The sequence below is a fragment of the Lacerta agilis genome, chromosome 5 (assembly GCF_009819535.1).
Source record: "Lacerta agilis isolate rLacAgi1 chromosome 5, rLacAgi1.pri, whole genome shotgun sequence".
In the NCBI taxonomy this organism is placed as follows: Eukaryota; Metazoa; Chordata; class Lepidosauria; order Squamata; family Lacertidae; genus Lacerta; species Lacerta agilis.
In genome coordinates, this window is record NC_046316.1 from 44,217,502 (window position 1) to 44,243,493 (window position 25,992).

The 25,992-nt window shown below is 44.1% G+C and overlaps 1 protein-coding gene across 3 annotated transcripts in view; it reads right to left on the reverse strand.

Annotated features, from left to right (window-relative positions):
* The window catches only part of GRK5 (G protein-coupled receptor kinase 5), a 148,007-nt gene that overhangs the window by 91,461 nt on the left and 30,554 nt on the right, over nt 1-25,992 (reverse strand). For all 3 annotated transcript variants that reach the window (XM_033149526.1, XM_033149527.1, XM_033149528.1), the window contains exon 2: nt 7,648-7,743. In XM_033149526.1, coding sequence (XP_033005417.1) covers nt 7,648-7,743 — 96 coding nt within the window. The remainder of the gene's footprint in view (nt 1-7,647; nt 7,744-25,992) is intronic.

A 25,992-nucleotide genomic window follows, 5' to 3' on the forward strand; every position in this document is an offset into this window, starting at 1 on the left:
CTAAGGTGCTACTGGAAGGATTTTTTATTTTTTTATTTTTTTTTTTACTATAGCAGACCAACACGGCTACCTACCTGTAACAGTATTTCAGTGTTTGCAGAAACAGATGGCCAAGGAGGTAGTAACAGCAGCAAAACCAAAGAAAGCCTGCTGTAGAGGAAGTATTAAATCCCCCAGGGTCTCATGGCACTAACCCACAAAAATTGAGAGGGCTAGGGGTCACTATTCAATAAACAAACTGAGCACAATGTGAAATTTCACCTTGCACAGCAAGGACTGAAAGGGTGAAACATTGCCCCTCAGCCACTTGTGGTAAATGCTCCAGAACTGAATATGGATTCCATGTTTCCACAAAGCTCGACTTAGTGCTCTCTTGCTCCCTCAAGCAATAAATATTAGGGAGGCAGGAGACTTGTCACTGCGGCTCCCAATGTCTTTTGATTTTCCTAAAAATCAGGACAGGGCTGATTTGGATCAGTGCCACAATGCTGGGGTGGGACAGTTGTGACCCCCCCCCAAATACTGATTCTGAGGTGCAAATCTGCCTGCCCCCACCACTGTCCCTCTCACATACCAGCAGTGGTGGGTGGTATTGACTGGGACTGGGAGGTCCGAAGGCAGTCTGTCAAGTTGGAGTCAGATTGAACGAGAAGCAGAGCAAGATTTAATGTCAGACAGCCAACTGATTCTAGTGTTGTCCCCAACCTCTTCCCTGGTGAGCTCTGCAAAGGAAACACTGATGCCACATTCCCACCATACAGGTAAAGCAGTACAATACCACTTTGAACAGTCACAGTTTCCTCCAAAGAATTCTGGGAGTTGAAGTTTACAGAGGGTGCTGAAAGTTGTCAGGAGACCTCCATTTCCTCACAGAGCTACAGTTTCTAGAGTTTCCTGAGAAGAGGGAGCGATTGTAAAACCACTCAGGGAATTGTAGCTCTGGGAATGGAATAGAGGTCTCCTAACAACTCACTATGGTTTTCCCAGTAGTAATGTACGGAAGTGAGAGCTGGACCATAAAGAAGGCTGATCGCTGAAGAATTGATGCTTTTGAATTATGGTGCTGGAGGAGACTCTTGAGAGTCCCATGGACTGCAAGAAGATCAAACCTATCCATTCTTAAAGAAATCAGCCCTGAGTGCTCACTAGATGGACAGATCCTGAAGTTGAGGCTCCAGTACTTTGGCCACCTCATGAGAAGAGAAGACTCCCTGGAAAAGACCCTGATGTTGGGAAAGATGGAGGGCACAAGGAGAAGGGGACGACAGAGGATGAGATGGTTGGACAGTGTTCTCGAGGCTACTAACATGAGTTTGGCCAAACTGCGAGAGGCAGTGAAGGATAGGCGTACCTGGCGTGCTCTGGTCCATGGGGTCACAAAGAGTCAGACACGACTGAACAACAACAACAACTGACAGCACTCTTAACAAACTATGGGGAAAGCCATGACTGTCTCAAGTGGGATCACAGTGCTTTAAATATGTGGTGTGAATGTAGCCTGAAACTAAGGAGGAAGAAGGCTGTCAGCCACTGCTAATCCCTGCACTGGTTGCAGGCCAAGCCAAGTGGGGCTGGCTGTGAGCAGGCTTGAGGTGAGTCAGACAGCGCCCCCATTCACCCAATTGGACCAGCCTCCACTACCCAGATGCCACTGCACTTGAATTATATCCTGCATCTTCCCCCCCTGCACTGATCTTGCACGTCAGGTCCCTTAAATTCCTTTCAAAGACAGTTTGCTTAACAGTCAGCTGATATATCTCAGCATGAACACAGAGCACAAATACATCACCTCCTAATTTCAAGCATTCTGCATAAATACTAATTAAGAGTCAATAACTCGTATTACCCAATAAGATCATGACAGGCCCAGAAACTCCCCACGAACGCCCCTCTTGTTTTCAGTGATAAACAAAAGGCCATTTCCCCCTGCCCGTGACTGCATTAGGATTCTGGAGCATGTTCAGTGTATGTTGTAACATTGAGCACCACACACATGGGAATTCACTGTAGGAAATTTACTACACTTGACCACAAATAAAATAAAATGAGCTACTTAGTGGTATTAGTTCTAAGCTTCGTTTGTGCAAAGTTGTCAAATATGGGTTCTCCAGTTTTACGTAGGGAAGGAGATGGGTTTTTTTTTGTTGCCTGCCCCTTATGGGAAAAGAGCAATAGCTTTCTTGGTTCCTCTCTAGTTGTCCACTGCCAAAGTAATCCTTAATGGATTAAGTTTTGTGAAATAAATGCTGCAAATAGAATGTGGGCTGAGATCATTTAAAACTCATTTCCCCTGTGACCCCTTGAAGTTCTGGAACCTGTCAAGTACAGTCAGCCTGTTTGTTCAGTGTTAGGTTTTCAGCCTCCCCAGATGCAGAAAACGGCTTGTTTTTCCACATACTTTCTCTGATGGTATTATGAAAAATGACATTTTTCACTTGATTCCATGCACTGCAATAAAGCTCGCAATGGTGGAAAACAGTCCACAGTACATCCAATACTGGGATGGTGTTCAAAGAAAATATATTTCAGCTTCAGCTATTTGAAGAGAAGAGATCCAAGAATGGCGAAACAATGGAGTTTAGTCATAGCAAAGCCCTAGTTCATGTGGTATTAAAGCTGTTATTGAATGACATAGTTCTTTCAAAGGATTCACCAGGGTGCACAGGACATTTGTTAGAATCGCAAGAACTGGAGGAACCATGACGTACAGCATTTTCCCCAGGTGGGTGAAACCCCCCCCCCCGAACTTCCTATTGCATCACTTGGCCAACCAGGGGCTATATTGAACCCTCCAACTTTGTAGACTTAGGATCTGCCAACTAAGACAATAGTCTTAAACCTGGTGCTCCCATGTGCTGTATTAAATTAACGAATGCACACACGGAAGGAAAAGAAACAACCACCCCCAAGATAGTGAGGGGTTTTTTTGTTTGTTTTTTAACAGCCACCACTTAACGGGCAAGTTATGCATCTGGAAGGAAGTACGCTGCAATTACAAAGACAATGGGTGTGAGATAGCCCATCTGGGCATGTTTGCAGTTTCCTGTGATGTGGCGAAACCAGCACGCTGCGTCTCATTGCAACTTTTGGATCATTTTTGAATTTCTAGATAGCTGGGGTATGGAAATGTACGGAGAGTGCCTATAGAAGACCTGAAAAGCATCATAACTAATGTTCATTATTTAGTTACAGGTGGGTAGCCGTGTTGGTCTGCTATAGTCCAACACGGTATCTGAAGAAGTGTGCATGCACACGAAAGCTCATACCAGGAACAAACTCAGTTGGTCTCTAAGGTGCTACTAGAAAGAATTTTCGATTTTGTTTTGTTCATTATTTAGGTTTTTCTTGTGCTTACAATAACTGCACACAGGCTTACTTAATTTCTTCCTAACCACAATCTTGGGCCGGCTGAGGCTGATGGCAGTTATGGTCCCATCTGAAGGGCACCAGGTTGCTGAAGAATGCCTTACACAATCTAACCTGGGAGTTGTGACCACCTGCTGCCTCTCGTTACCTGCAGAGTTTCTCAGTGCCATCTGTTCCCTCTTCTCCAGAAGAGCCATTTCCTTTGTTACCTTAACGACCCATAGTTTGGAGGCCATCATGGCCCCGTGCCTGGCTAATTCAGCAATTGAATCCATGCTGGATTTTATTTGGTTTTGGTGTGTGTGTGTTTTTTTTGCTACAGATAGGAGTCCTTTTGAGTCCCTCCACTCCCCCCCCCCGCCACCACCCAGAATTAGCCAACAAGAATGCTTTATAGCATTTTGCAGTGGTTGACTCATGTAACCATCTAACAAAATACTATTTGCATGTGATCATCTCACTGCCACAAAATCAGCATCTTTCCCCATGTTTACTGAGTTAACATGCTGGGAAACCAGCCACAGGAACTTCATTTGGAGCTAATTTGAGCTCCCTTTGATAAACGTGGGGAAATACCCTTGCTTTTGTACAGGCCACGCTTCTTGTCAGCACAATAAGAAATAGCTGCAAGCCTAAAAGCAGGACCCTACATTGTTTCTCAACTTATCATTCACCGTTTTGCCTGGAAATGATCATAATAACGATACTGTAGCACAGCACTTGCTGACACTGGTTTTCTCGATCAGAAACCTAGAGTTAACTTCCGAGAGGTTAGAGTTACACTTGAACAGTTAGGAGTTCACAATCGCTTTCATCTTCCTTGTGAAAGTATTATAAATACAGTCATACCTTGGTGGTTGAACGCCTTGGTACTCGTACGTTTTGGCTCCCGGGTGACCAAAACCCGGAAGTGAGTGTTCCGGTTTTTGAACGTTTTTTGGAAGCCGAACACCCAATGCGGCTTCCGCTATCGTTTCCAGCACACATGCACAATTGGAAGCCCACTGGAAGCTGCGCCTTGGTTTCTGAATGTTTTGGAGCTCGAATGGACTTCTGGAATGCATTCTGTTCAAAAACCAAGGTACGACTGTACATAACCAGAGGCTAATCAGTATATTATTATAAATACATAGCCAGAGATTAATCAGAATGAAGCAGGAATGCTTCAACTTTAAATAGTTAAGAAAATCTTTATTTCAATGTGGCTAGTGCCATTTAAGACCAAATCAGCTACATTTCTTCAACTAATTAAGGGTAACACAACACATCAGCCTTTTTGCCACCTTCACTGTTTTGATGTGTGTGTGGCGGGGGGCGGATCTTGGTTTTTAAAGTAATTAATGTTATTCAAAAATCACAATCATCAGCTTTTGCCTATTCAGTTTTATTTAAAGTAAGTAAAGTACACCTGCAAAATAAATGAAGATTCCAAGCATTTCACTAATGGAACAGCAACAGAATTCTGCAGATTTCATTCCAAATCCCAACCACGCAGCTGAGGAACTGAGACTGCAGCACGGGTATCAATCCTTTATTAGCAAGTCCCGCAATGACACAGAACAGTCTAATTTAGACTAGTGGCACAGCATTCTAGGCAGGTCCTAGGACACAGAAATTCCCTCCTTGGTCTTAGCTTTAGCAAAGGCATGTAATTGAAAGCTAGGGTCCCATAGTTGTGCTCTGTTCCAGGATTGTGTGCTGCCACCACCAAAACAGTCCCAGGATAGAAAAGAGCCGGGGACCTCAGCCTCCACTTGCAATCAAGGCTAGCAATGAGATGCTCGTAGTGCCCTTGGTATGTCAGTGTGATGGTCTGGTGTATCATGATCAATGGTGTACCCACCAGTGGTGTAACAGACAGAGAAACCTTCCCCAACATGATGCTCTCTAGACGTTTCTGGATGACAATTTCCATCAGGCCCAGCCAGCAATGGTCAGGGAGGATAGGAATCACGTCCAACTGGTTCTGCAGGGTACCAGGTTGAGAGGCTGGGATGGTATTTGTCTTTGACCAGGAAGACCTGGGTTCAAAACTTCCTTCGGCTCATTGGGTAGCCCTTTAAGCAGCCACTCTCTCTGATGGTCTAGTATCTCAGTGCCACTGGGAGATCAAAATAACCCTATGTATGTGCTTCTGGGAAGACAACTGGATATGAATAAGTGCAAAAGTGCTTTTAAACTCGAGGACAGTAGTTTACGATAGGGCTGGGGAGGCTTCAACTCAAAGATCAAATAAAGTGTGACATCCATTAGGCATGAGCAACCCCTTCAAAACTCCTTAAAAAGAGATGCAGATGGGATGAAGGCATGTCTTCAGTGGTTTGTGCCTTGTGTGGTTTGTGCCTTCAGTGGTTTGTGCCTTTCACTTTTCAGCTCACAGTTCCAAAGAAGAAAATGGGATAACAACAACAACAATTTATTATATATATGTTACTCATCTGACTGGGTTACCCCAACCACTCTGGGCAGTTTACAACACATTAAAACACAGTAAGATATCAAACATTGAAAACTTCCCTATACAGGGATGCCTTCAGTAACAGATAGAACAGGGGACCTCAAACTTTTAAAACAGGGGGCCAGTTCACTGTCCCTCAGACACTGTTAGGGGCCAGACTATAGTTTGAAAAAAATATGAACGAATTCCTATGCACACTGCACATATTTTATTTGTAATGCACAAAAACAGGAAAAACAATACAATATTTAAAATGAAGAACGGTTTTAATCAACAAAAACTTCTAAGTATTTCAATGGGAAGTATGGGCCTGCTTTTGGCTAATGAGAGGTCAATATCAGGTTCCATATTTGTCACTGCTAGTCACAGCACTGTCAGGGCAGTCATATACTTTTGCCAACAGTGCAGTCATTTCCCATTTATTACGAAGGTCCTTCCTTCTCAATGGGAGGGCAGAGAGAGCTTTAGAATAACTTGCTTTCCAGAAATAATTTCCAATGCCACCCCTGAGGTCCAAGCTCGGTGCGGATCCTTCCCCATTCCAACTCTAGAACACTTACATGACTTGCAGGGAATTCTGTGAAGATCAATGCCCACCACCAGTGCTCAGCACAGCAGGAAGGATAGCAAGCTGTATCTCTCTCTCCCTCTCTCTCTCCCTCTCCTTTAGGCAGCATCCCACCCCACCGCCAGCACTCAACGCAGCGGGAAGGATAGCAAGCCAGCTCTCTCTTGCTCTCCCTCCCGCTCTCCCTCAGGCAGCATCCCGCTCAAGTTGGCTGTGGCGATCAAAGATATGTCTCCCCTCATCCCACTCAGCCCGCCCTACAACTGCAGTGCTGCTCATGAGTAGCCGGGCACAGACTCCTTGCGGCACAAACAGACCGCCAACAGCCTCATCTCCAGCTCTGGCACTCACGCTGATCCCAGGATTTGAGGAACTCCCTGGCAAAGGGAGTGATGGGGAGAGGAACCGACTTTAAAATAGCAACGCCGCTTGATCTCCCAGCCGGGCTCTCCCCTCTGTTGCCGCCGCTGAGACCAAAGGCAGCGGGAAAGAGGCAGCCCGCCATGTGACTCCTGCCGGCAAGGAAGAGCAGCACCGGCAGTGCCGGGTGAGTGCCAAGATGGAGGCAGAAGCAGCATGGCTGCTGCCTTCTCCCTCAGCCAGGGGCGCGAGGAGCGCTTGCTATAGGATGCTCGCCAAGGCCAGCGTCGCAGATTCTTTGCTTAAGACGGGAGGGTGGGAAAGGGAAGGGTGGAGGCGGTCGCCGGCAGGCTGGGTTCAGGACCCTGGCGGGCCAGATCCGGCCCACGAGCCGTAGTTTGAGGACCCCTGAGATAGAATGTCCCACACCATCTAAAACCCGCCTTATTCTAGCACATACTTTATACAAGTCACAAGGGCAAGATACTTATGCAAGATATCCCCATGCAGCCATGTAAATGCAAATCCATGTGCAATGAGCCATTCATACGTAAGGTGAACCTGCTAGCAAGGAATCAGTCCAGGCCACTGATTGCTGCCTTGCTAAAATTTATGCGGCATCAAGCATCTTAGGTACTTGTAAACATGGGTGGGTGAGACTCGCAGAGCCTTCCATGAATAAGCCTCAATCATTTTCTTGCATTTTTGGGTATAAATCAGACCTTAATTAAAAGATGCTAAGAAGTTTAAAATGTTACCTTGGAGGCATAATGATGAGCTGGTTTAATCACAATTCTCTAGGATTCATATTAAAGCGAAGCCTCCTGAAACTTCCTACATGAAAGGGTGTTGATAAAAGACATTAGAAAAACAAAACAAAGAAAATGGCTCTTACCTATTGTTCTTCGTAGATCATCACACTGACTAATATGTGGAAACTTCAGAATTTCCTTCCACTTTTTGCTTTTCCCTTTGCGCTTTCCTCCACCCCCTGTAGGAGTAGAAAAGAGATTGAGATTAAGTTCTTTATTGTATTCTGTTCACATCTTTCCTATTCTTCCACACATCTTAGCTGTGAGACACACATGCATGCATGGGCAGAGTGTTCAAGGTTTTGTGTTATTGATGTACAGTAGTTGATGGGGAATCATGAGCACATCTTCTTGGCCTTGCATGAATAAACTGCTGTGGGCAGCACAAAACACCCCTTTTACAGAAGAAAAACTGACGATACTCAGAAACCCACCCCCAAACAGGCAAAACAGCTATACATCCCCCCAAACAAATTTAAAGACCCATAAAAAGGAGGCCACAACTGTCAGAAAACAGGACACATGCATAGTCCATCCCTAGCTGTGCCGGAACAAGAGATTATTTGCCACAGAACAACCCCAAAAGGAGCTGTATGAACCTGCCTCATCAAACCCCTTTGTCTAAATAATATTATGGGAAATAGCAAAATGAATGTAATTATTAAAGGTAAAGGGACCCCTGACCATTAGGTCCAGTCGCGGACGACTCTGGGGTTGCGGTGCTCATCTCGCTTTACTGGCCAAGGGAGCCGGCGTACAGCTTCCGGGTCATGCATTAAAAATCAGACAGAGTTGTCAATTTTGGAAAATACCGTCAGATTCACCCTCAGGGCTGGCATGTCTGCAGGTAAAGAGACACTTCCAGTTTTGGCGTGGATAATTTGCTTTGAAAATGATCTAGCGAATTTCTGACCCTTCCATTCTCATTCCACCTGAAAGCTATTTACAGGTCCCATTGACTGTTCCATCTTCAGGTTCCTTTATTCCTCAGTCATTGCATTCATCTCCTGTGCACTTTTTAATTCAAGAAATATATCATTCTGAATCACTCTGTGTTTCTGGAATTGATTACAGATGCATCTTCCATGAAATTCCATCACATGCCTTTCCAAAACTCTGCATTTCTGTCTTCTTAATACACACATCCCTGCTTCTTCAATTTTATATACATATGCACACACGCGCACATGCACACACAAAACAACACACATTTCTCCTCCTCTTCTCTGTCTTGGAGTCTTATCTTGCCGTACCTTTCACAGTTTTAGAAAGAACCCTACTCTCTGGTTTTAAAAACCACCCTGGGGAATTCACAGAGCTACATAAACACTAATTACTGAACAGAATACAAAACAGTTGGCTAGAGTATCCTTATCAGACTTGGCAATCTGTAGACTCTTTACTCACAGCAGTAAGGAGAAGATGGAATAGCTATTACAAGTATTAAATACTGAAGAACAAAAGCAATGAAAAGCAATTATGGTGCAAATTAAGCAGAAGCAAAAGTTGTTACTATGTGAGCAAGATAGGATGTACCGTAAATTACTCCGGGTGAAAAAGGTATGCACAGGCATACCAAAATGATGTGTGTGTTTTTTAAAAAAAACAACATGAATGTCTGCCAAGATTGGGGTGGGGAGAGGCTGGAGTTCCCTAGTTACAAGCATGATTGGTGCACAGTATAGCCAATGGCTTCTCCCCTCCTGTTCCTCGTCCTACAAAAACAGCAGCATCAGTTGATGACTCATTTGCTTGTATCCGAGCGTAATATAGCGGCACTCTTGAGCCTGTGACGTCTTTACGTTAAAGATTCCAATCAACTGCTTTAATCTGTCTGACCTTTCCAGCTTGTAGCCTGTCTCTTGAAAACCATCCTCGCTTGGCTCGCTCCAAATGCAGTTCGGCACGACGACAAGTGTACGTGTGTGTGTGTGTATGTTTGTGCGGGTTTGTGAGGACTTGAAGGACATAATGCACCGAGACAGCTGAGACAAGGTAAAATTGTCTGGCTGAGCGAAAATCTAAAAGGAGGAATCTCGCTGGATACAATGGTAATTGCAGAGGTGTGAAAATGAAGGCTGTTCACCTCTCACTTTGATTCCTGCTGCCATGTTCAGAGGCTCACTAGGTTTCCATCGCAGCTTTTGCCGCTAAAAAACTAGGCAGAAGAACCATATGATATGCCTCAGTTTTTCCATTTGGGCTTGAAGTTAACTGAACAGGTCTGACACATCAGGATTCTAGCTTGCACCATCATTGTGGGGTGGGGGGAATATGCCACTGGGGGAGAGGGAGGGAGAGGGAGAGATCTGTGGTTTTCATTAAAGACTCAGCATTTGGACAGAGCTCTTTGTACTGAGTTAAGACACTCAGCGATGCTCTCACTGTGCAACAGTGCTAAAAGGATCAATAAGCAAGTTTTAGTGCTCAGCTGTGATCCGCATGAAATAGGGTTGTCATTAGTAGATATGTGGGAATTCACTGAATGGATGAAGAAATCTGACTGTTTAATGCCTGATTATGGGTATGGAAGTGGGGCTGGCCATGACAATCAGTGAATTTTGCAGCAACAGCAGAGGGCAGGGAAAGTCCAACATAACAGGAGGGACAGGAGGAGGGCAGGTGTGGAGGATTCCCTGGTCCTGAATGGGGTAACTGTGCCCCTGAAGGACCAGGTGCGCAGCCTGGGAGTCATTTTGGACTCACAGCTGTCCATGGAAGCGCAGGTTAATTCTGTATCCAGGGCAGCTGTCTACCAGCTCCACCTGGTACGCAGGCTGAGACCCTACCTGCCCGCGGACTGTCTCACCAAAGTGGTGCATGCTCTGGTTATCTCCCGCTTGGACTACTGCAATGCGCTCTATGTGGGGCTGCCTTTGAAGGTGACCCGGAAACTGCAATTAATCCAAAATGCGGCAGCTAGACTGGTGACTGGGAGTGGCCGCCGAGACCACATAACACCGGTCCTGAGAGATCTGCATTGGCTCCCAGTACGTTTCCGAGCACAATTCAAAGTGTTGGTGCTGACCTTTAAAGCCCTAAACGGCCCTAAACGGCCCTAAACGGCCTCGGTCCTGTATACCTGAAGGAGCGTCTCCACCCCCATCATTCAGCCCGGACACTGAGATCCAGCGCCGAGGGCCTTCTGTCTGTTCCCTCACTGCGAGAAGCAAAACTACAGGGAACCAGGCAGAGGGCCTTCTCGGTAGTGGCGCCCGCCCTGTGGAACGCCCTCCCATCACAGGTCAGGGAAATAAACAACTACCTGACATTCAGAAAAAACCTGAAGGCAGCCCTTTTTAGGGAAGTTTTTAATGTTTGATATTGTTGTATTTGGTTTCTGTTGGAAGCCGCCCAGAGTGGCTGGGGAAATCCAGCCAGATGGGCGGGGTACAAATAATAAATATTATTATTATTATTATTATTATAACACACGTGTGTGAAGGAGCTGCAATGTACCTGAATTGATCAATTACCACCAAGTAGTTGGAAGAGGACTATCCCAATTAGCCAGTGGCTAATTTCCAGTGGTGAGAGCAGTCAAAACTAGCCTGAAAGCTGTCTATGTTAGGAAAACTCTAATCTCAGATAAGTGGATTGGGCTGAGGTTATTCAGATGGAAAGGCTGGTGGTGCTTGAAGGGTTAAAATATGCTCTTGTTCAGTCCAAACTGCATCAAAGCAGCTGAATCCTAACAAACACAACAGTGAAACCCCATTTGTGTAAACCCTAGTATTCCCCAACAACATATAAATGGGGCCAAATTTTCCCCATGCTCACCCTAGAAAGCACGGTAAAGAGAACTTTATCTGTAGTGGCTCCCACCTTACAGAATTCCCTTCTGACAGATATATGGCTGACTCCATCACTTGCAATATTGTATTTTAAGAAACTTTTTAAAAAAAACAAACTCCACCCATTTCCCCTGGCTTTTACTTGAAGGTGTTATTGAATTGCTGATGCAGTCTTTTTGCCATTTAAAAAATATTCTACGCTTATTAATTTTTTATGATATTTGACTTATTGCGCTGCATTATGTTTTCAACCAGGTTGTACACTTCCCTAATATCTTTTTATTGATGGAAGGTGGTATAAAAATAAATGATCTCCCTGCAACCTCTCTTCTCCCAGTACTTTTGTCCTTGCTTTCAGCGAAGGAGCTCAGCTGAGAACAAAAGCACTGGGGGGAGATGGCAAGAAGATTACTTTGAGCAGGTTAGCATCCTACCACCTGTGTGCTCCCCCCCCCCCAGATCACACCCTCCCAGTTCTTGCTTTTTAGGTGGTTAGGCAGACCCATATTTAAATCAACCAAATCCATTGTCATCCCCTCCAAGTTTGGCCTTAAACGTTCAGCGCACGCAAAGTTCAGCGCAGGTTTGTTTTTCACATCTACACAATTTCCGACGATGCAGACAAACACAGAGAGCTCTTCCTCTCTCAGTGGCTGGGTGACATGTCTGTGGGGAGGAACCGCAGCTGGCCCAGAGTTCTCTGAACAGTTGCTGCCTTGGGACCAGACCACTGAGCAGACGTTCTCACGCAGCTCCAGAAACGTTCATCAACTTGGCGGGTCCAACGGACATCCTTTCCAGGACCCAACCCCAACCCCACAAGAGGTGGTTTTCAGGTGCAGTTGCACTCACATCTACAACTGAATTTCAAACGCATCCATTTAAAATGAAATCCCGAAAGATAGAAAACAAACTGGAAGCCTTTTCATTTGCCTCAAAGTCAACATTTTTCTCAGAGAGAGACACACACAGAGAGAGCCTTTTGTTTGCTCTCATGCCTGGTCCTCAGGTTAAGACAGCACTAGCTCAGACAGCTTATTAACAGTTCTCATTACAGAGTCTATGTGTTTGTCTGGGAGTAGATAAAGGCTAAGTCTCTTTGTAAATAAAGGCAGCTTGGGGGATTGACAGTGAACAGATGTTCTGGTGGAATCCTACCCAGCACTTAATGATGCAATGTCAGAGGTCACAGACTTAATTACCCAATGAATTAATGTTGATTAATGGCTGTTCCTCTCTTGTAATGTTGTTCACATCAACCATGATAGCATGTGTTTACAAAAGGATGCTTTTATGGTGGAAAATAAACACACTGGAGAAGAATCCAGTCCCCAGAGGCAAACAAGGGGCAATATCTTGGTTCCACAAAGTCAAGAGGGACTCCGTTATTGCTAATGGAAACCGGGATCCACGCTGAGACTGCATTAACTCCAGTGGTTTCTGAATAAATTCCTTGGGGTCAATTCTCCGCCACCCCTTCAATGTCCTATTATAATCCACAATTAATTGATTAAATGAAATTCAAAACATCCACACCACAATTATGGCTATATCAAGTGAAAAAAGTCATGCCATTTTCTTGGGTGAAGGGGTGGGGAGACATTTCATTATAGGTTGGTCTGAAATTTACAGATAAAGGATTTGAAAAGATGGTGTCTGGACAACTCCAGGTGTTCCCAGATGAAACTGATTTGTTAGATTAGTCTGGTTTTAGGCATAGGTTTCAGACAGATATTGCTGTGATCACCCAGACCTATCTTAGAAATTTAGTTGTAGGCTCTAGAGAGATTTGGAGTATGATCCTTTGGATTCTTGTGGACTTTGTTGTGACTTTTGGCAGTATTGACTATGGTACCCTTCTGGACCACCTCCCAGATGGGAGTAGGAACACCTATGGTACTGTTGCTGTTCTTTGTGGAAATAGCACTGTATCAGGCATGGGAAACCTCTAGCCCATGGGTGTAATCTGATTTACCGGGCTTTTTAATCCAGCCCCTGGCACTTTCCCTAAGCCATGCTCCTCCCCAAACATCTGTCCCATTCTGAGAAAACCAGCCATGCGGGAAGGTATCACTTTATGCCTCACTACTTCACTTAGTTTCCTTGCTGCAGGCTGCCCTTTCTCAGCACGCGGAGAGGACATTAAGCCATGCAAAAAGAGGGAATTCAGCCCTAGAAAAAGGGGGAAAAATCCCAACACATGCCCTACAAGGTTGACTAGTTCCTCTCATCCTTTTTATCACATTCGAAAATCCCAGAGATATGGGGTAGAGTATTATCAGTATGCTTTTAACACCCAGCTCTAGTTGTCCTTTGTATCAAAGACAAAGTAGTAGTAATAATAATAATAATAATAATAATAATAATAATAATAATAAATTTATTCATACCATGCCCATCTTGTTGTGTTTCCCCAGCCACTCTGGGTGGCTCCCAACAGAATATTAAAAACACAATAAAAGATCAAACATAAAAAACTTCCCCAAACAGGGCTGACTTCAGATGCCTTCTAAAAGTCAGATAGTTGTTTATTTCCTTGACATCTGATGGGAGGGCGTTCTACAGGGTGGGCACCACTGAACTTGTATCTGGAATCACTAACAGGCTGGTTAAGGGTGAATAACTTAAGACAGACTTTGATAAGGGGTGAGGGGTCTTGGGCAACTCTCTGGTATGGGAAATGTATGTTCCAGATGGGCTTCCGTTCTCCCCTAAGGAAGCATCTTTTGGAGTTTGCAGATATTCTTAGATTCTGCATTGCTATGAGATTCTGAGAAGATGGCTGTGGACCAGAGTGCTTTTCCTCAGTTACAGATGGTGCCAGCAACCCATGCTGATGGAAGATTCATACTTGGGTGACCTCCAAACCCAGCTACCATAATATACCCCATGTGAGGCTGGCTTTGAAAATGGTCCAGCAAATTCAACTTGCACAGAATACTGCGTCAGGAGAGGGGTACTGATGATGTGTGTGTGTGTACCTGCTACTAGCATCTGGGCTGCTGTATGTTATCACTAATTCCCTAGTGTTATACAGCAGAGATCGCGTTGGAGGCTGCAGTGAATGTGGGTGACATTGCTCGGTGGCGACCATGTCAAGTGCCTTGACAGGTATATGGTTAGCTACTGAAGCAAATGAGGATGCTGGACTAGAAAGGCCTTTGGTCTGATCCAACAGGGCTGTCCTTAATTAACCTTTAGTTTCTATTGCACAGGTGCTAGATTATGCACTGTCACAGATAATCAGGTATACCTCTGGTTTGGATTCTTGCACAATGGTGGCAGGAAGGGATATGACAGCAGGGTTGGAACAAAAATGGCGCAACATCAGGTGGGCAGAGGGGAATTGTGTAGCTTCTTACAAAGGTGCTTGAAAGATCAGTGAGTTCCCATTAGGTCAGTCCATTACATTAGGGGCATCATTTAAAGGAAAAGGGAGTAGGAGTGAGGAATTTGAGATGAGGTGGGATTGTAGGAGGAATCTGTAGGCAGGAGACTAGAGTCACCTTTATTTTCAAATGAAGGCAGTATTCAGTTTATGTGGAAATAGCTTTCTGACATTTCACAAATATACACAGAGAGTTGGTGGTGGGAGGGGGAAACCCCAAACAAACCCAGTGTTATATTACTCTGCCAGGAGGAAACAACAAAGCATTTTTAAAAGTAGAAACCCTTCCTTCATAGAGGAAAAGCTTCTTTTTTTCACAATTTGGGTGGAGCTTTTGTCCTGCAGCATCTTAAGTCTAAACAGGAAATGTCATCATGAAAGAGCAACAAAAGAGGGGGAAATTCTAGTGGCACATATTATCTTGCTAACGTATGGGGAACGCAGCCAGCAACTGCCGTTGTCTGGAATCTTTACAATAGAAACTAAGACTTACTTCAAGCAGGTTTTAATTCTGAACATAACATGACAAAACAGCCTGCAAATGTATGAATGATTCATTACTTTTAAAAATTCTTATGTTTCCTGAAGATAGATTTTAGATGTAATTTCACCACTCACTCCCCCCAAGTGTCACAGCCCCCATATTCAATATCCCCTGCCATCCCCATGATTCAGACGATATAAATATTTGTTCTTAATATGGGGAATGTGAATATTTCAGCTCTGTATGCAAGACCAAAAAGAAAAAGGAAAACATCCACATTATTTACACAACTACTTTCCTTGTACAGATTTTCTAAAGCTTGAAGGAGTCCCAACTTCCCTGAAAAAAAAAAATATGCTTTTGGCTACAGCTCCAGGCAGTCATGTCTCCACTTCTTCATTTAACAAACCTGCCTTGATTTTACTCTCTGCTTCTCCACTGAAGTTGTTTCTGTTATGAGTCTCTTCTCTGACAACGGTGCCAAGCAGCTTGTAGAAATACGTAGGCATTTCATACTGAGTCAATTCTGAGATACACCACATACGTTGCTCCTTTTATTTTCTATGTTCAGGCTGTGAGTGCCGATGCTTTTGTTGCCAAAACAGCATCACTCATGCTCAGGAAGAAGTTGGCAGGTATGTGGGGAACATAAAATTACAAAAAAATAAATAAATAACAAGTGGGGGGGGGACCTTAAGGAGACACACAAACACACACACCCCACTACCAAAAAGAAAAACAAATTAGCTCAATGAGGACTGAGCTTGCGCAGTGGGTCTGGTATGTTGGGGATAAGAAATTAAGAAGGGGAAATAGAAGAGAATAGCAGGAATCCTGAACAGGAAGCACTCTACACGGCCACATTTTGTTTCGGTTATCACGTGTTGCAGTGGAACTGCATTTTGGAGCCGAGGTTTTCAGCACACTTGATCATTTGAGGACTTGATAAGATTTCCCACATACATTCAAAAGTCCAATTTAAGCCCTTGCTCCACTCTGATCATTTTACCAATACTACCATAACAGAAGATTAAGCTCTCCTCGCTGATGTGAGATTTATTGTCATGGGTTGGGCAAAAGCAAACTACGTAGTAAACGGCAGTGAACAGACATATTTATGGACAATGACAACATCATGTTCCATTAATTAAAATAATCAGTTTGAGACTACTTGAAATTGTTGGCAGAGACTTGAATGCACCTATTGTTGCACTATTAGATCATTATACTGACTTCCTATGCAGTGTTCCTCTCTTGGAGGAAAATAGTACCAATTGTAGTATTTTTATTAATACAGACTGCTTACCATCTTCTGTCCGTTTTATGGATTGACATTTATTTTTAGCCTGGTGGAAACCACACCCGTGAAATATCACTTTCAGAATAATACTAAAACAGAAAGTTACTCTTTTTAGATGCTATTTCCTCTTCAAAAACCTGCAGTGCCAACCGGATGCTATTGGCACTCTGCTTCTCCCATGGAGGGAGAGAACTATATGGTCGAAAAGCGGCGGCGGCAGCAGCAGCAGCAGCAGCAGCAGCTGTGTTTATGGCACATTTCTTCTTCCTCAACCCTCCTCTTCCCTCCCCACAAGGCCAGAATGACATCGCAAAGCTTCTGTTTTAGGCATTTTAAATAAAAGGACACATTCTACTCATGTAAAAACACGATGATTCCCGGACTGTCCGCGGGTCGGATTGAAAAGGCGAATGGGCCGCATCCGGCCCCTGGGCCTTAGGTTGCCTACCCCTGGACTAGAACATACCAATCTGGACTCTTAGTTTGAGACTCTAAGCCCAGCACCACACTGGCCTTTGTAAAGCTGGGTATATAGCCACCCTTGTGTCATATTACAATATCTACTTTTGGAAAACAAAGATTTACGAAGTCTATTCCCACCAACTCCAAATGTCCTCCAGTTTAAAGTAACATTTGCAGACAGTTTCCAGGGGTCAGTAGCACGGGCTTCCTGGTCAAGCTGTATTTTTTATCAGTGAGAATTAATAGGAAACAAATGGCCAACGACCGATAAAATTAGGCTATTCTGCTTCTGAGGAAAAGGAAAAGGATTACAAACTAATCAGGCAGCCAAAGAGGTGGTTCCCTGAAGTAACATGCTGATGATCATAAGCTCAGAGGCAAAGCAAGGATGGAACAAAAATTCAAACAGGCTACAGTTACGATGGCTGTTTTGAAATCACAATGCAATGTAGCGCTGCAGGACAAGCAGCAACTGTGAAATACACACACACACACACACACACACACACACACACCCCAGTAAGGTCTCTACTTCTTCCAATGTTTTCCACAACAAAGGCTGAACAGCACCACCAAGGATATGGAGTTAAACTTCTTTAAAGTTCCCAAGTCAGCTGACAAGAGACTATTATATATACACTGAAGCAGAGCGGACAGTGAAATAAGTAGCAGCAAGGTTTGTCATGGTATTTGGGGGCTTCAGAGCGGGGAAGGAAGGGAAGGAATGTTAATCTTATTCAGGCATAGGCAAACTCGGCTCTCCAGATGTTTTGGGACTACAACTCCCATCATCCCTGACCACTGGTCCTGTTAGCTAGGGATGATGGGAGTTGTAGTCCCAAAACATCTGGAGGGCCGAGTCTGCCTATGCCTGATCTTATTTATAGTAAATAATATCCTTATTGTGAAGGCACTCCTTAAGTGTAGGAAGAACGCAGCACTGTGGATCCAAACAGCAGTTTTCCAGCTGTTTTATCCACCGAGTGTTTGTCTTAATGGTACTTAACAGTTACAGAGCACTTCACATTTTATTGCATACTAAACATTAATTAATTCTCACGGCACTTGTGTGCAACAAGCAATTACTATTGTGGTTGCATAATCATTAATCAAAGATTGTCGCAACGGTCTTATATATGCATAACCTGATGAATTTCCTATGGCACGGTGCAAACATGTTTACTCAAAAGTAAGTCCCATTTATTTCAATATGATTTACTTCCAAATAGGACTGCGATCTTTGGTTAGCACACCATAGTGTTGTGGCTGAACAACAGTAGCTGGCAAGAATATCCGGGTCAACCCATTAAGCTCCATCCATTTGTCCCTCATCCAGCAGGGCTATGGGAACCTGCGGACAATTATCACTATCCTCAGATCTCTTTCAGCATTTCCTTGACCCTTGGGGAAAAGATTGACCCACGGCAATTTTGCAGATAATGTATAGCAGATGCAAATAGTGAGGGAAGAGGTAAATAATTCCCTTGCTGTTCCTTCATAGTTCCAATTTTACACATTGATTACCTCTGCACACTCAATTTAAACCAAGTCATTCACCATGTTTTTGAAGAAGCCCCGCTTTGCTGCCTAAAATGTGAATTTCTACCCCCAAATAGCTCAGAGGAATGAAGAATGGAAAGTAACATGCTCACTCACCCATCTGGTCTACTGGAACTTGTGTACAATGGACCAGCTTTTCTTACTGTCCCACCAGTGCTTTGCCAATTGCACTGACTCCCATTCTGTTTCCAGGTTTGAATCAGAGTGCTGATTTTGATCTCCTGAGGTGGCTTGGGACCAGAACATGTGAAAGATCACTTGTCCATACCCTCCAACATGCCCCAAAGCAAAACCGGGACGTGTGTCTTTTGGGGCTGTGATGTCAAGGGAGCCAGGTAACTTGTGTGAGAGCATGGCAAAAATGGGATGTCTTGCTTAAATTGGGACAGTTGAAAGGTATGCTTGTCTCCACATGTGCTTGTCTATACATTAAAATCCCCACCAGAGACCCTCATTCAGGTTCATCCACCATCTGTGGTACTGTGCCCAGCTACCAGGTGAAGGCAATGGGAACAGAGTGCTATACTAAATGCCAGGGGGGAAACCACAGATACAACTGCTTCCAGCATGTTTCACAAGAGCAATGTCTCAGCACTTCTAAAGGACCCTTGCACAGAAGGGGCCGAAGACGCCTGTTACGACATTTCAATCTAATGAGATATTTCACAACCTAAATTGCAGCCACAGTGACATAAGCTTAAAAAGAGCGCTCTCCCTTTGATGCCCTGATGTTTCAGAGCCTCAGTAGTTTCCACATCTGCTTGTGTGTGTTTTTAGAAAAGAGTTGAATGGAAAAACTCATTGTGAACGAGCAACTGTAGAGGCAAAGGCGGCCAGGCGATTAAGCACACAATGCAAGTGCATTAGCTCCACTGCCAAGAGAAGCTTTGAGGTCTCACCAACAAGAACAGCCTGTCCTGGGAAGAGCTCCGTTTTCCTTCACTTTCTCCTAATCCCTGACCCATGAAGCTTCTCCCCTGCAACGCAGAAGCAACAGGGGAGGGCAAGGCAAGGATGGCCGTAAAGAATTAGCAGGGAAGGGCCATTTTAGGAGTGGCTGTAAAGACTGCTAAACAGGAATAAGAACTGCAGGGGTTGGCTATTTCTCCCAAAGCAAGACTGGCAAGCAGGATCCATAATTCATAACCTGTATGGATCAGCCTATTTCTGGTCTGCGCTACATTTGTATGTGTTCATCTGTCAAGGGCGTACTCAAGCTAAGGACTACTTTGGCAGCTGCCCTGCAGTTTGAGAATCTGTCCAACTTATCATCTCTTGGCGAACACACCATTTACAAGCTCATCAGACAAAATAAGCCCTCGTGCAAGGGTTTTCTTGTTTCGTTTTAAGGAGAGGATTTGCTGGGGACATCCTTTTTGACATGACCAAGCTACCATGTAAACCATGGGTAGGCAAACTAAGGCCTGGGGGCCAGATCCGGCCCAATCGCCTTCTAAATCTTGCCCACGGACGGTCCGGGAATCAGTGTGTTTTTACATGAGTAGAATGTGTCCTTTTATTTAAAATGCATCTCTGGGTTATTTGTGGGGCATAGGAATTTGTTCTGCCCCCCCAAAAAAATATAGTCCAGCCCCCCAACAAGGTTTGAGGGACAGTGGACCAGCCCCCTGCTGAAAAAGTTTGCTGACCCCTGATGTAAACAATCTCCCCAATATTCCTTCATGCCCTCCACTAAAACAGAGCACCTACGTAGGTTCTGGTTTGCTTTCCACAAAGCAGAGTGTAATCACTTCTGCAAAACATCTTCATACCATTAGATAACCATAACAGGATTGTGAAGCACTGCATATTCTCCTGTCTTTCCACCAGGACACACTAATGCGCTATGAGTGAGCTGCAGGTGTATGCCAAGGCAAATTAAGTGGATGGGAACATAGGAAGCTGGCTTAAAGCAAGTTAGACTGTTGGAGCATCTAGAGCTGTCTACTCTCACTGACAGTGGCTGTGCAAGCTCTCTAGAAGAGGCCCCTCCCATCACCTGCTCTATCCCAATTTTAATGGGTGATGCCAGGAATTGAACCCAGTATCTTCTGCATGCATGGCATGTGCTTCATCCCAAATAACTGAACCCCCCCCCATCCCAAGTGCCCATTGATCCCCAAGTCCTCAGCCACCAAGGTTGCTGCCTTGTTGTGTCTGCATGATTCATCGTTTTCACCTCCCAGGCCCCCCGTTGTTGGATGTTGCCAACTCTGCTAGGTCTCTGCATTAGATGTGGGTGGATCACTCCATCACTCCCGGTGCAGAGAGACAGCATAATTAGCCGCAGTTAGGAGACTCTACCTGTTGCTTCTTTGGATGAGTCACAAGGAGAACAATGCTTCAGGCAGAAACACAGGTTAGCTTCCTCCAAGGTTCGATTGTTCTGCTGCGGGTCTCTAGGGCAACATGTATGTTGTGGAGTTTCAGCGGAGGGAGCTGCTATGTTTCAAAGGAGCAACCATTTTCTTGGTTTTATTTCAGCCACGGACAGTGGTGACCTCAAAACTAGATTACTGTAATATGCTGTATGTGGGGCTGCCCTTGTATCTGGTCTGCAAGCTGCAGCTAATGCAGAATGCAGTGGGTCAACTGCTCAGAGAAGCAAGTTACTAGCAGCATGTTACTCTGCTTAGATGCCAGCTGCTTAGAGAGCTCCACCGGTTACCAATTTGCTACTGGATGAGGTTCCAGGTTCTTGTATCAATCTGCAATGACCTAAACACTTTGGGCCCTAAGTATTTCAGTGGGGAACTTTGGGCAGTCCCACAAGCCCCTGTGGTTTGGCTGGCCTTTACCAGGGACCAAACCTTTAGTGCAGCAGGCCCTGCCCTGTGGAACTCCTTGCCAATAGAGATTGGGCAGGTGTAAACCCTGCTCCATTTCAGATGTCTCTTAAAAACTGTATTCTTCAGATAGGCCTTTCAGACCCAAGATCCTTTGCCAATCAGTTTTTACTGGCATGTTTGATGCTCTTAATGTCACATTGTGTTTTGAGGTTGTATACTGCCCTGCTGTATTTTATATGAAAGTGCAATTTATAAATATTTAAATAAATCAATACATTTTCCAACCCCATAAGGAGCTCTGCTTTGCTTGCGAAAGCCAATAAAAGCCACAACCATCAACGTGGAACAGGCTGAAAGCGTTCCAGTGCCCCAATATCTATTGCACCCATTGGTGTGCTTAGAATACCAGAATTCCTGTTCCAGTTAACCCCAAACAAACATGCATGGATCCACTAAATTAGAACCTTACAAATATGTGCAGCAAAAATGTTTCCTTCTCACAAAAGTTTCCATGAAGCAAAAAGCAGTTAAAAATAGCTAGCAAGAATAGCATCTGCATCAACATTAGGGTATAAATAACAAAGTCCATCACGTTCTCATGCATTAACAAATGCTCTAATCAGCTGAAAAACTCAGAAATAAGCTTCTCCCCCTTGCCCAGTATTTATGATGTTGAGGGCCATGAATCTTTATGGATAGACCTTTTGAGCTAAGTCACACATCTAATGCAGAACCGGTGCTGAGACAAAGCTCCATTGGTCAATGCTGGCAGACATCCAACTAGACCAAAGATTAAGTTACCAATCATTCCATAGTTATGGAACAAAATAGACAATAACTGCAAGGATGTTCTGCACATTTTTTGGGGGGGGCTATTTGTATTTCATGATTGAAAGTATTAAAAAATGATTTAAAAATAGAATAAAAATGGATATTAAACACGCAGAACAAAAGATACTGGGAGTAAAATTCTTGGGTGCACAATCATTACTTGCTGGCTGTTTTCAAAGAGTCTTCAAAATTCTTTCTAAATTCCACATACACCCCCCCTAAACACAAATAGTACAGTTTATCTACTTCTTCAGCCTTCTGTAAGACAACTTTCGATATGGCCACCAATCTTTTTAGCTTGATCGGATTTCAGAATAATTAGGAATGTTTCACAACTGCGAAAAGCCCCCCAAAGAAGACAGCAATAGGCAGGGTTACCAAACCTTTCAGATCACAGGAAGGAACCTTTGTTTCCAGCATTTAAAATGCCCACGATTGAAACAACAATCACTTTGGGTCTTGGGAGACTTTGGACCAAGTCTCTGCTTAAATAGGGAGCCACTTGGCTGTGCTAAAGGTCTTTCCAGAATTGGTAATATCCACATTTGCCTCCCACTCTTCAAAAGGGTTTGACAGGTCTTGGTTCTGACTGAGATTGTAGCCCTGTAGTTCACATCATGCAGGGTAGGAAAGTAGGGATGTGGTTGCTCATCCCACCTCCACCATTGGGCCTTGTGCTGGCCCCTCCCCAACACCATTCGTGGATCTTGGAGCATGTCAGCAATAAGGCAGCCTGCCATAAGGACATAGGCAGTCTCTGGGAGCTGAAACCCTCGGGTATTTGGTAGGCTGCCCTGCTGGGACGGTCCGCCCCAGTTTCCATAATGGAGGGGGTGACAAAGTATCAAGGAACAATTAAAAAAAATGAATTTTATTATTATTATTATTATTTAAAAAAATTAAATGCCTGCTCCAAAGGTCTTATCTTACTATACTAGGGATTATATACCTATATATGAAATTTCATGCATATCAGTTAATATCTTGACCCCCCTCCACCAAAATAGCTGTTTACTTGGCCGTTTTCCTATGTCGTGAAGGCTGAAATTTCAGTTCAGTGGAGCACTTACTGTTCCCAACCCTAACCCTGTGGAAAGCCATCTAATTAGACTTTAATTTGATTTTGAGATGTTTTTAGGAGGTAATTTAATTATTGTTTGATTTTATACCAATGTTATGTATCTGATGTTAGCCACCCTGAGCCCGACTTCGACCGGGGAGGGTGGGAGATAAATAAAAGTTTAATATTATTATTACTTGTTATTATTCCTTTGTAAGAAAATATGAAATAACGTAAAACCATTTTTGCGGGGGGGGGTGTCAATGGGGGGGTTGACAAGAAATTTTTTGCACCGGGTACCACCTGACCTTCCCACGCCTCTGGGGGGGGGTGACAAAAATATTTTTGCCCCCGGGTACCAATTTACCTTGCTATGCCCCTGGTGGGCACAGAATGAACATCTGCAGCCCCTGTCTCTGAGCCATGATGATAATTGCATGTTCTGAATGCCCAAAGAGAGCATGTAGAGTTGGCTGTGTAGGTTGCTCTTCACACCAAAATGCTGGCATTTCATTTAAAACATAGGGGAATCATCCCACACAGGGACCCTTGACCATTAGGTCCAGTCGTGACCGACTCTTGGGTTGCAGTGCTCATCTCGCGTTACTGGCCAAGGGAGCCGGCTTACAGCTTCTGGGTCATGTGGCCAGCATGACAAAGCCGCTTCTGGCAAACCAGAGCAGCACATGGAAACGCCGTTTACCTTCCTGCCAGAGCGGTACCTATTTATCTACTTGCACTTGGACATGCTTTCGAACTGCTAGGTGGGCAGGAGCTGGGACCGAGCAATGGGAGCTCACCCCATCGCGGGGATTCGAACCACCGACCTTCTGATCAGCAAGCCCTAGGCTCTGTGGTTTAACCCACAGTGCCACCCACGTCCCCTTCTTCAGTTCTCTGAAAAAAGAGAGAAATAAATTACTGATCTTCCTGTAAGGCCCCCCCTTTTTTTTGCAAAGTATGATTTGATCACAAACAATTCTAATGTGTATATTCTATATTTTCATGTTCAATCCAAGCGTATTTGGATTTACAAATGCAAGTATGAAGGTTAGGCAGATGGCATATAGTACATATACGCTATACAGAGCAATTGACTATTTGAAAGATACTTCCATTCATTTAAATGGTTTCAAGCGTAATACATTCTATAAATAGATCTCAGATCTCAGATGTTTGATTTGAACACAACCTGACCTTTAGGGCTCAGATTTAAATGCCAAGGGTTATGAACACACTATGATTCAACTATTGACTGCTGTCTAGAGCTTTAATGCTGACAGATGTGCCTTTAAAAAAAAAACAAAAAAAACCAGTAGGCTGGAATGAATGGAATGTTTCTGTACAGTTCTCAATTGCAAAAAGAGAGAACATTTTCACTGAAATAGAAAGTGGACGCATCTTTTTAAAGGTTGCTGATAGAACTAATTAGCTAGTGTATCTAGCAAAAAAAAAAAGATGTTTTAATCCTCCTGCTCATTTAATTTTGACCTTCTCTTCAAGCAATCAGATATACACACAACGTAAGCTTTAGTATGATTTCCACCGAGAAAACCAACCATATCATTAATTTAAGAAAAATCCCCCTTCCTCAGTCTAAAAATAAAACTCCCTTGAGAAGCTCAATTGATACTCCAAACTTCTCTTATCCCTGAAAGTTTGTATCTCTTGCTGACGTCAATAGGAGCTCTGCACACGTAGCGAGATTGGCATATCAGAGACGAGATCTGCCATGTGGATCCAAGGGGGGAATTTGCTCTAGGAATTTACAAGCCTCTGGAAGGTTAGCTGATTTAGCTATCTCTTGATTAATTCAGAAAGAAATATTACACAAACATGACTGCTGGCTCCTGCCTATCTGAGGTGTGCAGCAATGCCCTGCTATTGAAGATTTCCATTTATTTTGGAAGAGAAAGCACCTATTTAAGAACTTATTAAATCTTTGTTCACTTACCTGATCCACAACACCACTGAGATTTATTTTTAAAAAAACAACAACACCTGACACCAGAACGCTATTACTGGGTCTGGACAATTTGGCCCTGACACAGTCTCCTTCTGGAACCTTGAAAAGCTTTCCACACTATCAGATGGAGACAGAGAATAGTGTGGTCCCCCCTCACTCAGAGTCAAAGCTTGTATGATAAAAAACATTATTTCCAATGGAAAATTGTTTCTTTTGACCGAGAATGCAGGTCATGACCTACAAATCTACCACCTCATTTTGCTTAACCTAGCACACATTCTAGTATTATTTTAGAGGCCACTAAAACAGGAGCTCCTTCCCCATGCTGTGAGGGTAATATCTGAAACCTTGAAGTTAAGCAAAATGAGTTCTAGGAGAAAGCAACCTTTCTCCTAGAAAAGTGGGGCAACACAGCAGGGGCGTAGGAAAGGAGGGCGGGAGGCGGACTGTCCCAGGTACCATCATGGAGGGGGGTGACAAATTATCAAGAAACAATTACTGCCCTACTAGGGCAGTTCATAAAAAAACATATTTTTTTTTTAAAAAAATGCCAGCTCCAAAGGTCTTATCTTACTACACTAGGGATTATACAGTGGTACCTTGCTAGACGAATGCCTCGCTAGATGAAAGGCATTCGCTAGCGGAAGGCTGTCTCGCAAAACGAATTTTTCAATGGGCTTGCCTTGCAAGACAAAAAATTTTCGCGATCCCCCCCTCCCGTCAAACTGCTCTTCCCCCCGTTGGTGCTTCGCAAGACGAAATTTTTGCTATACGACAGCACTCGCAGAATGAAT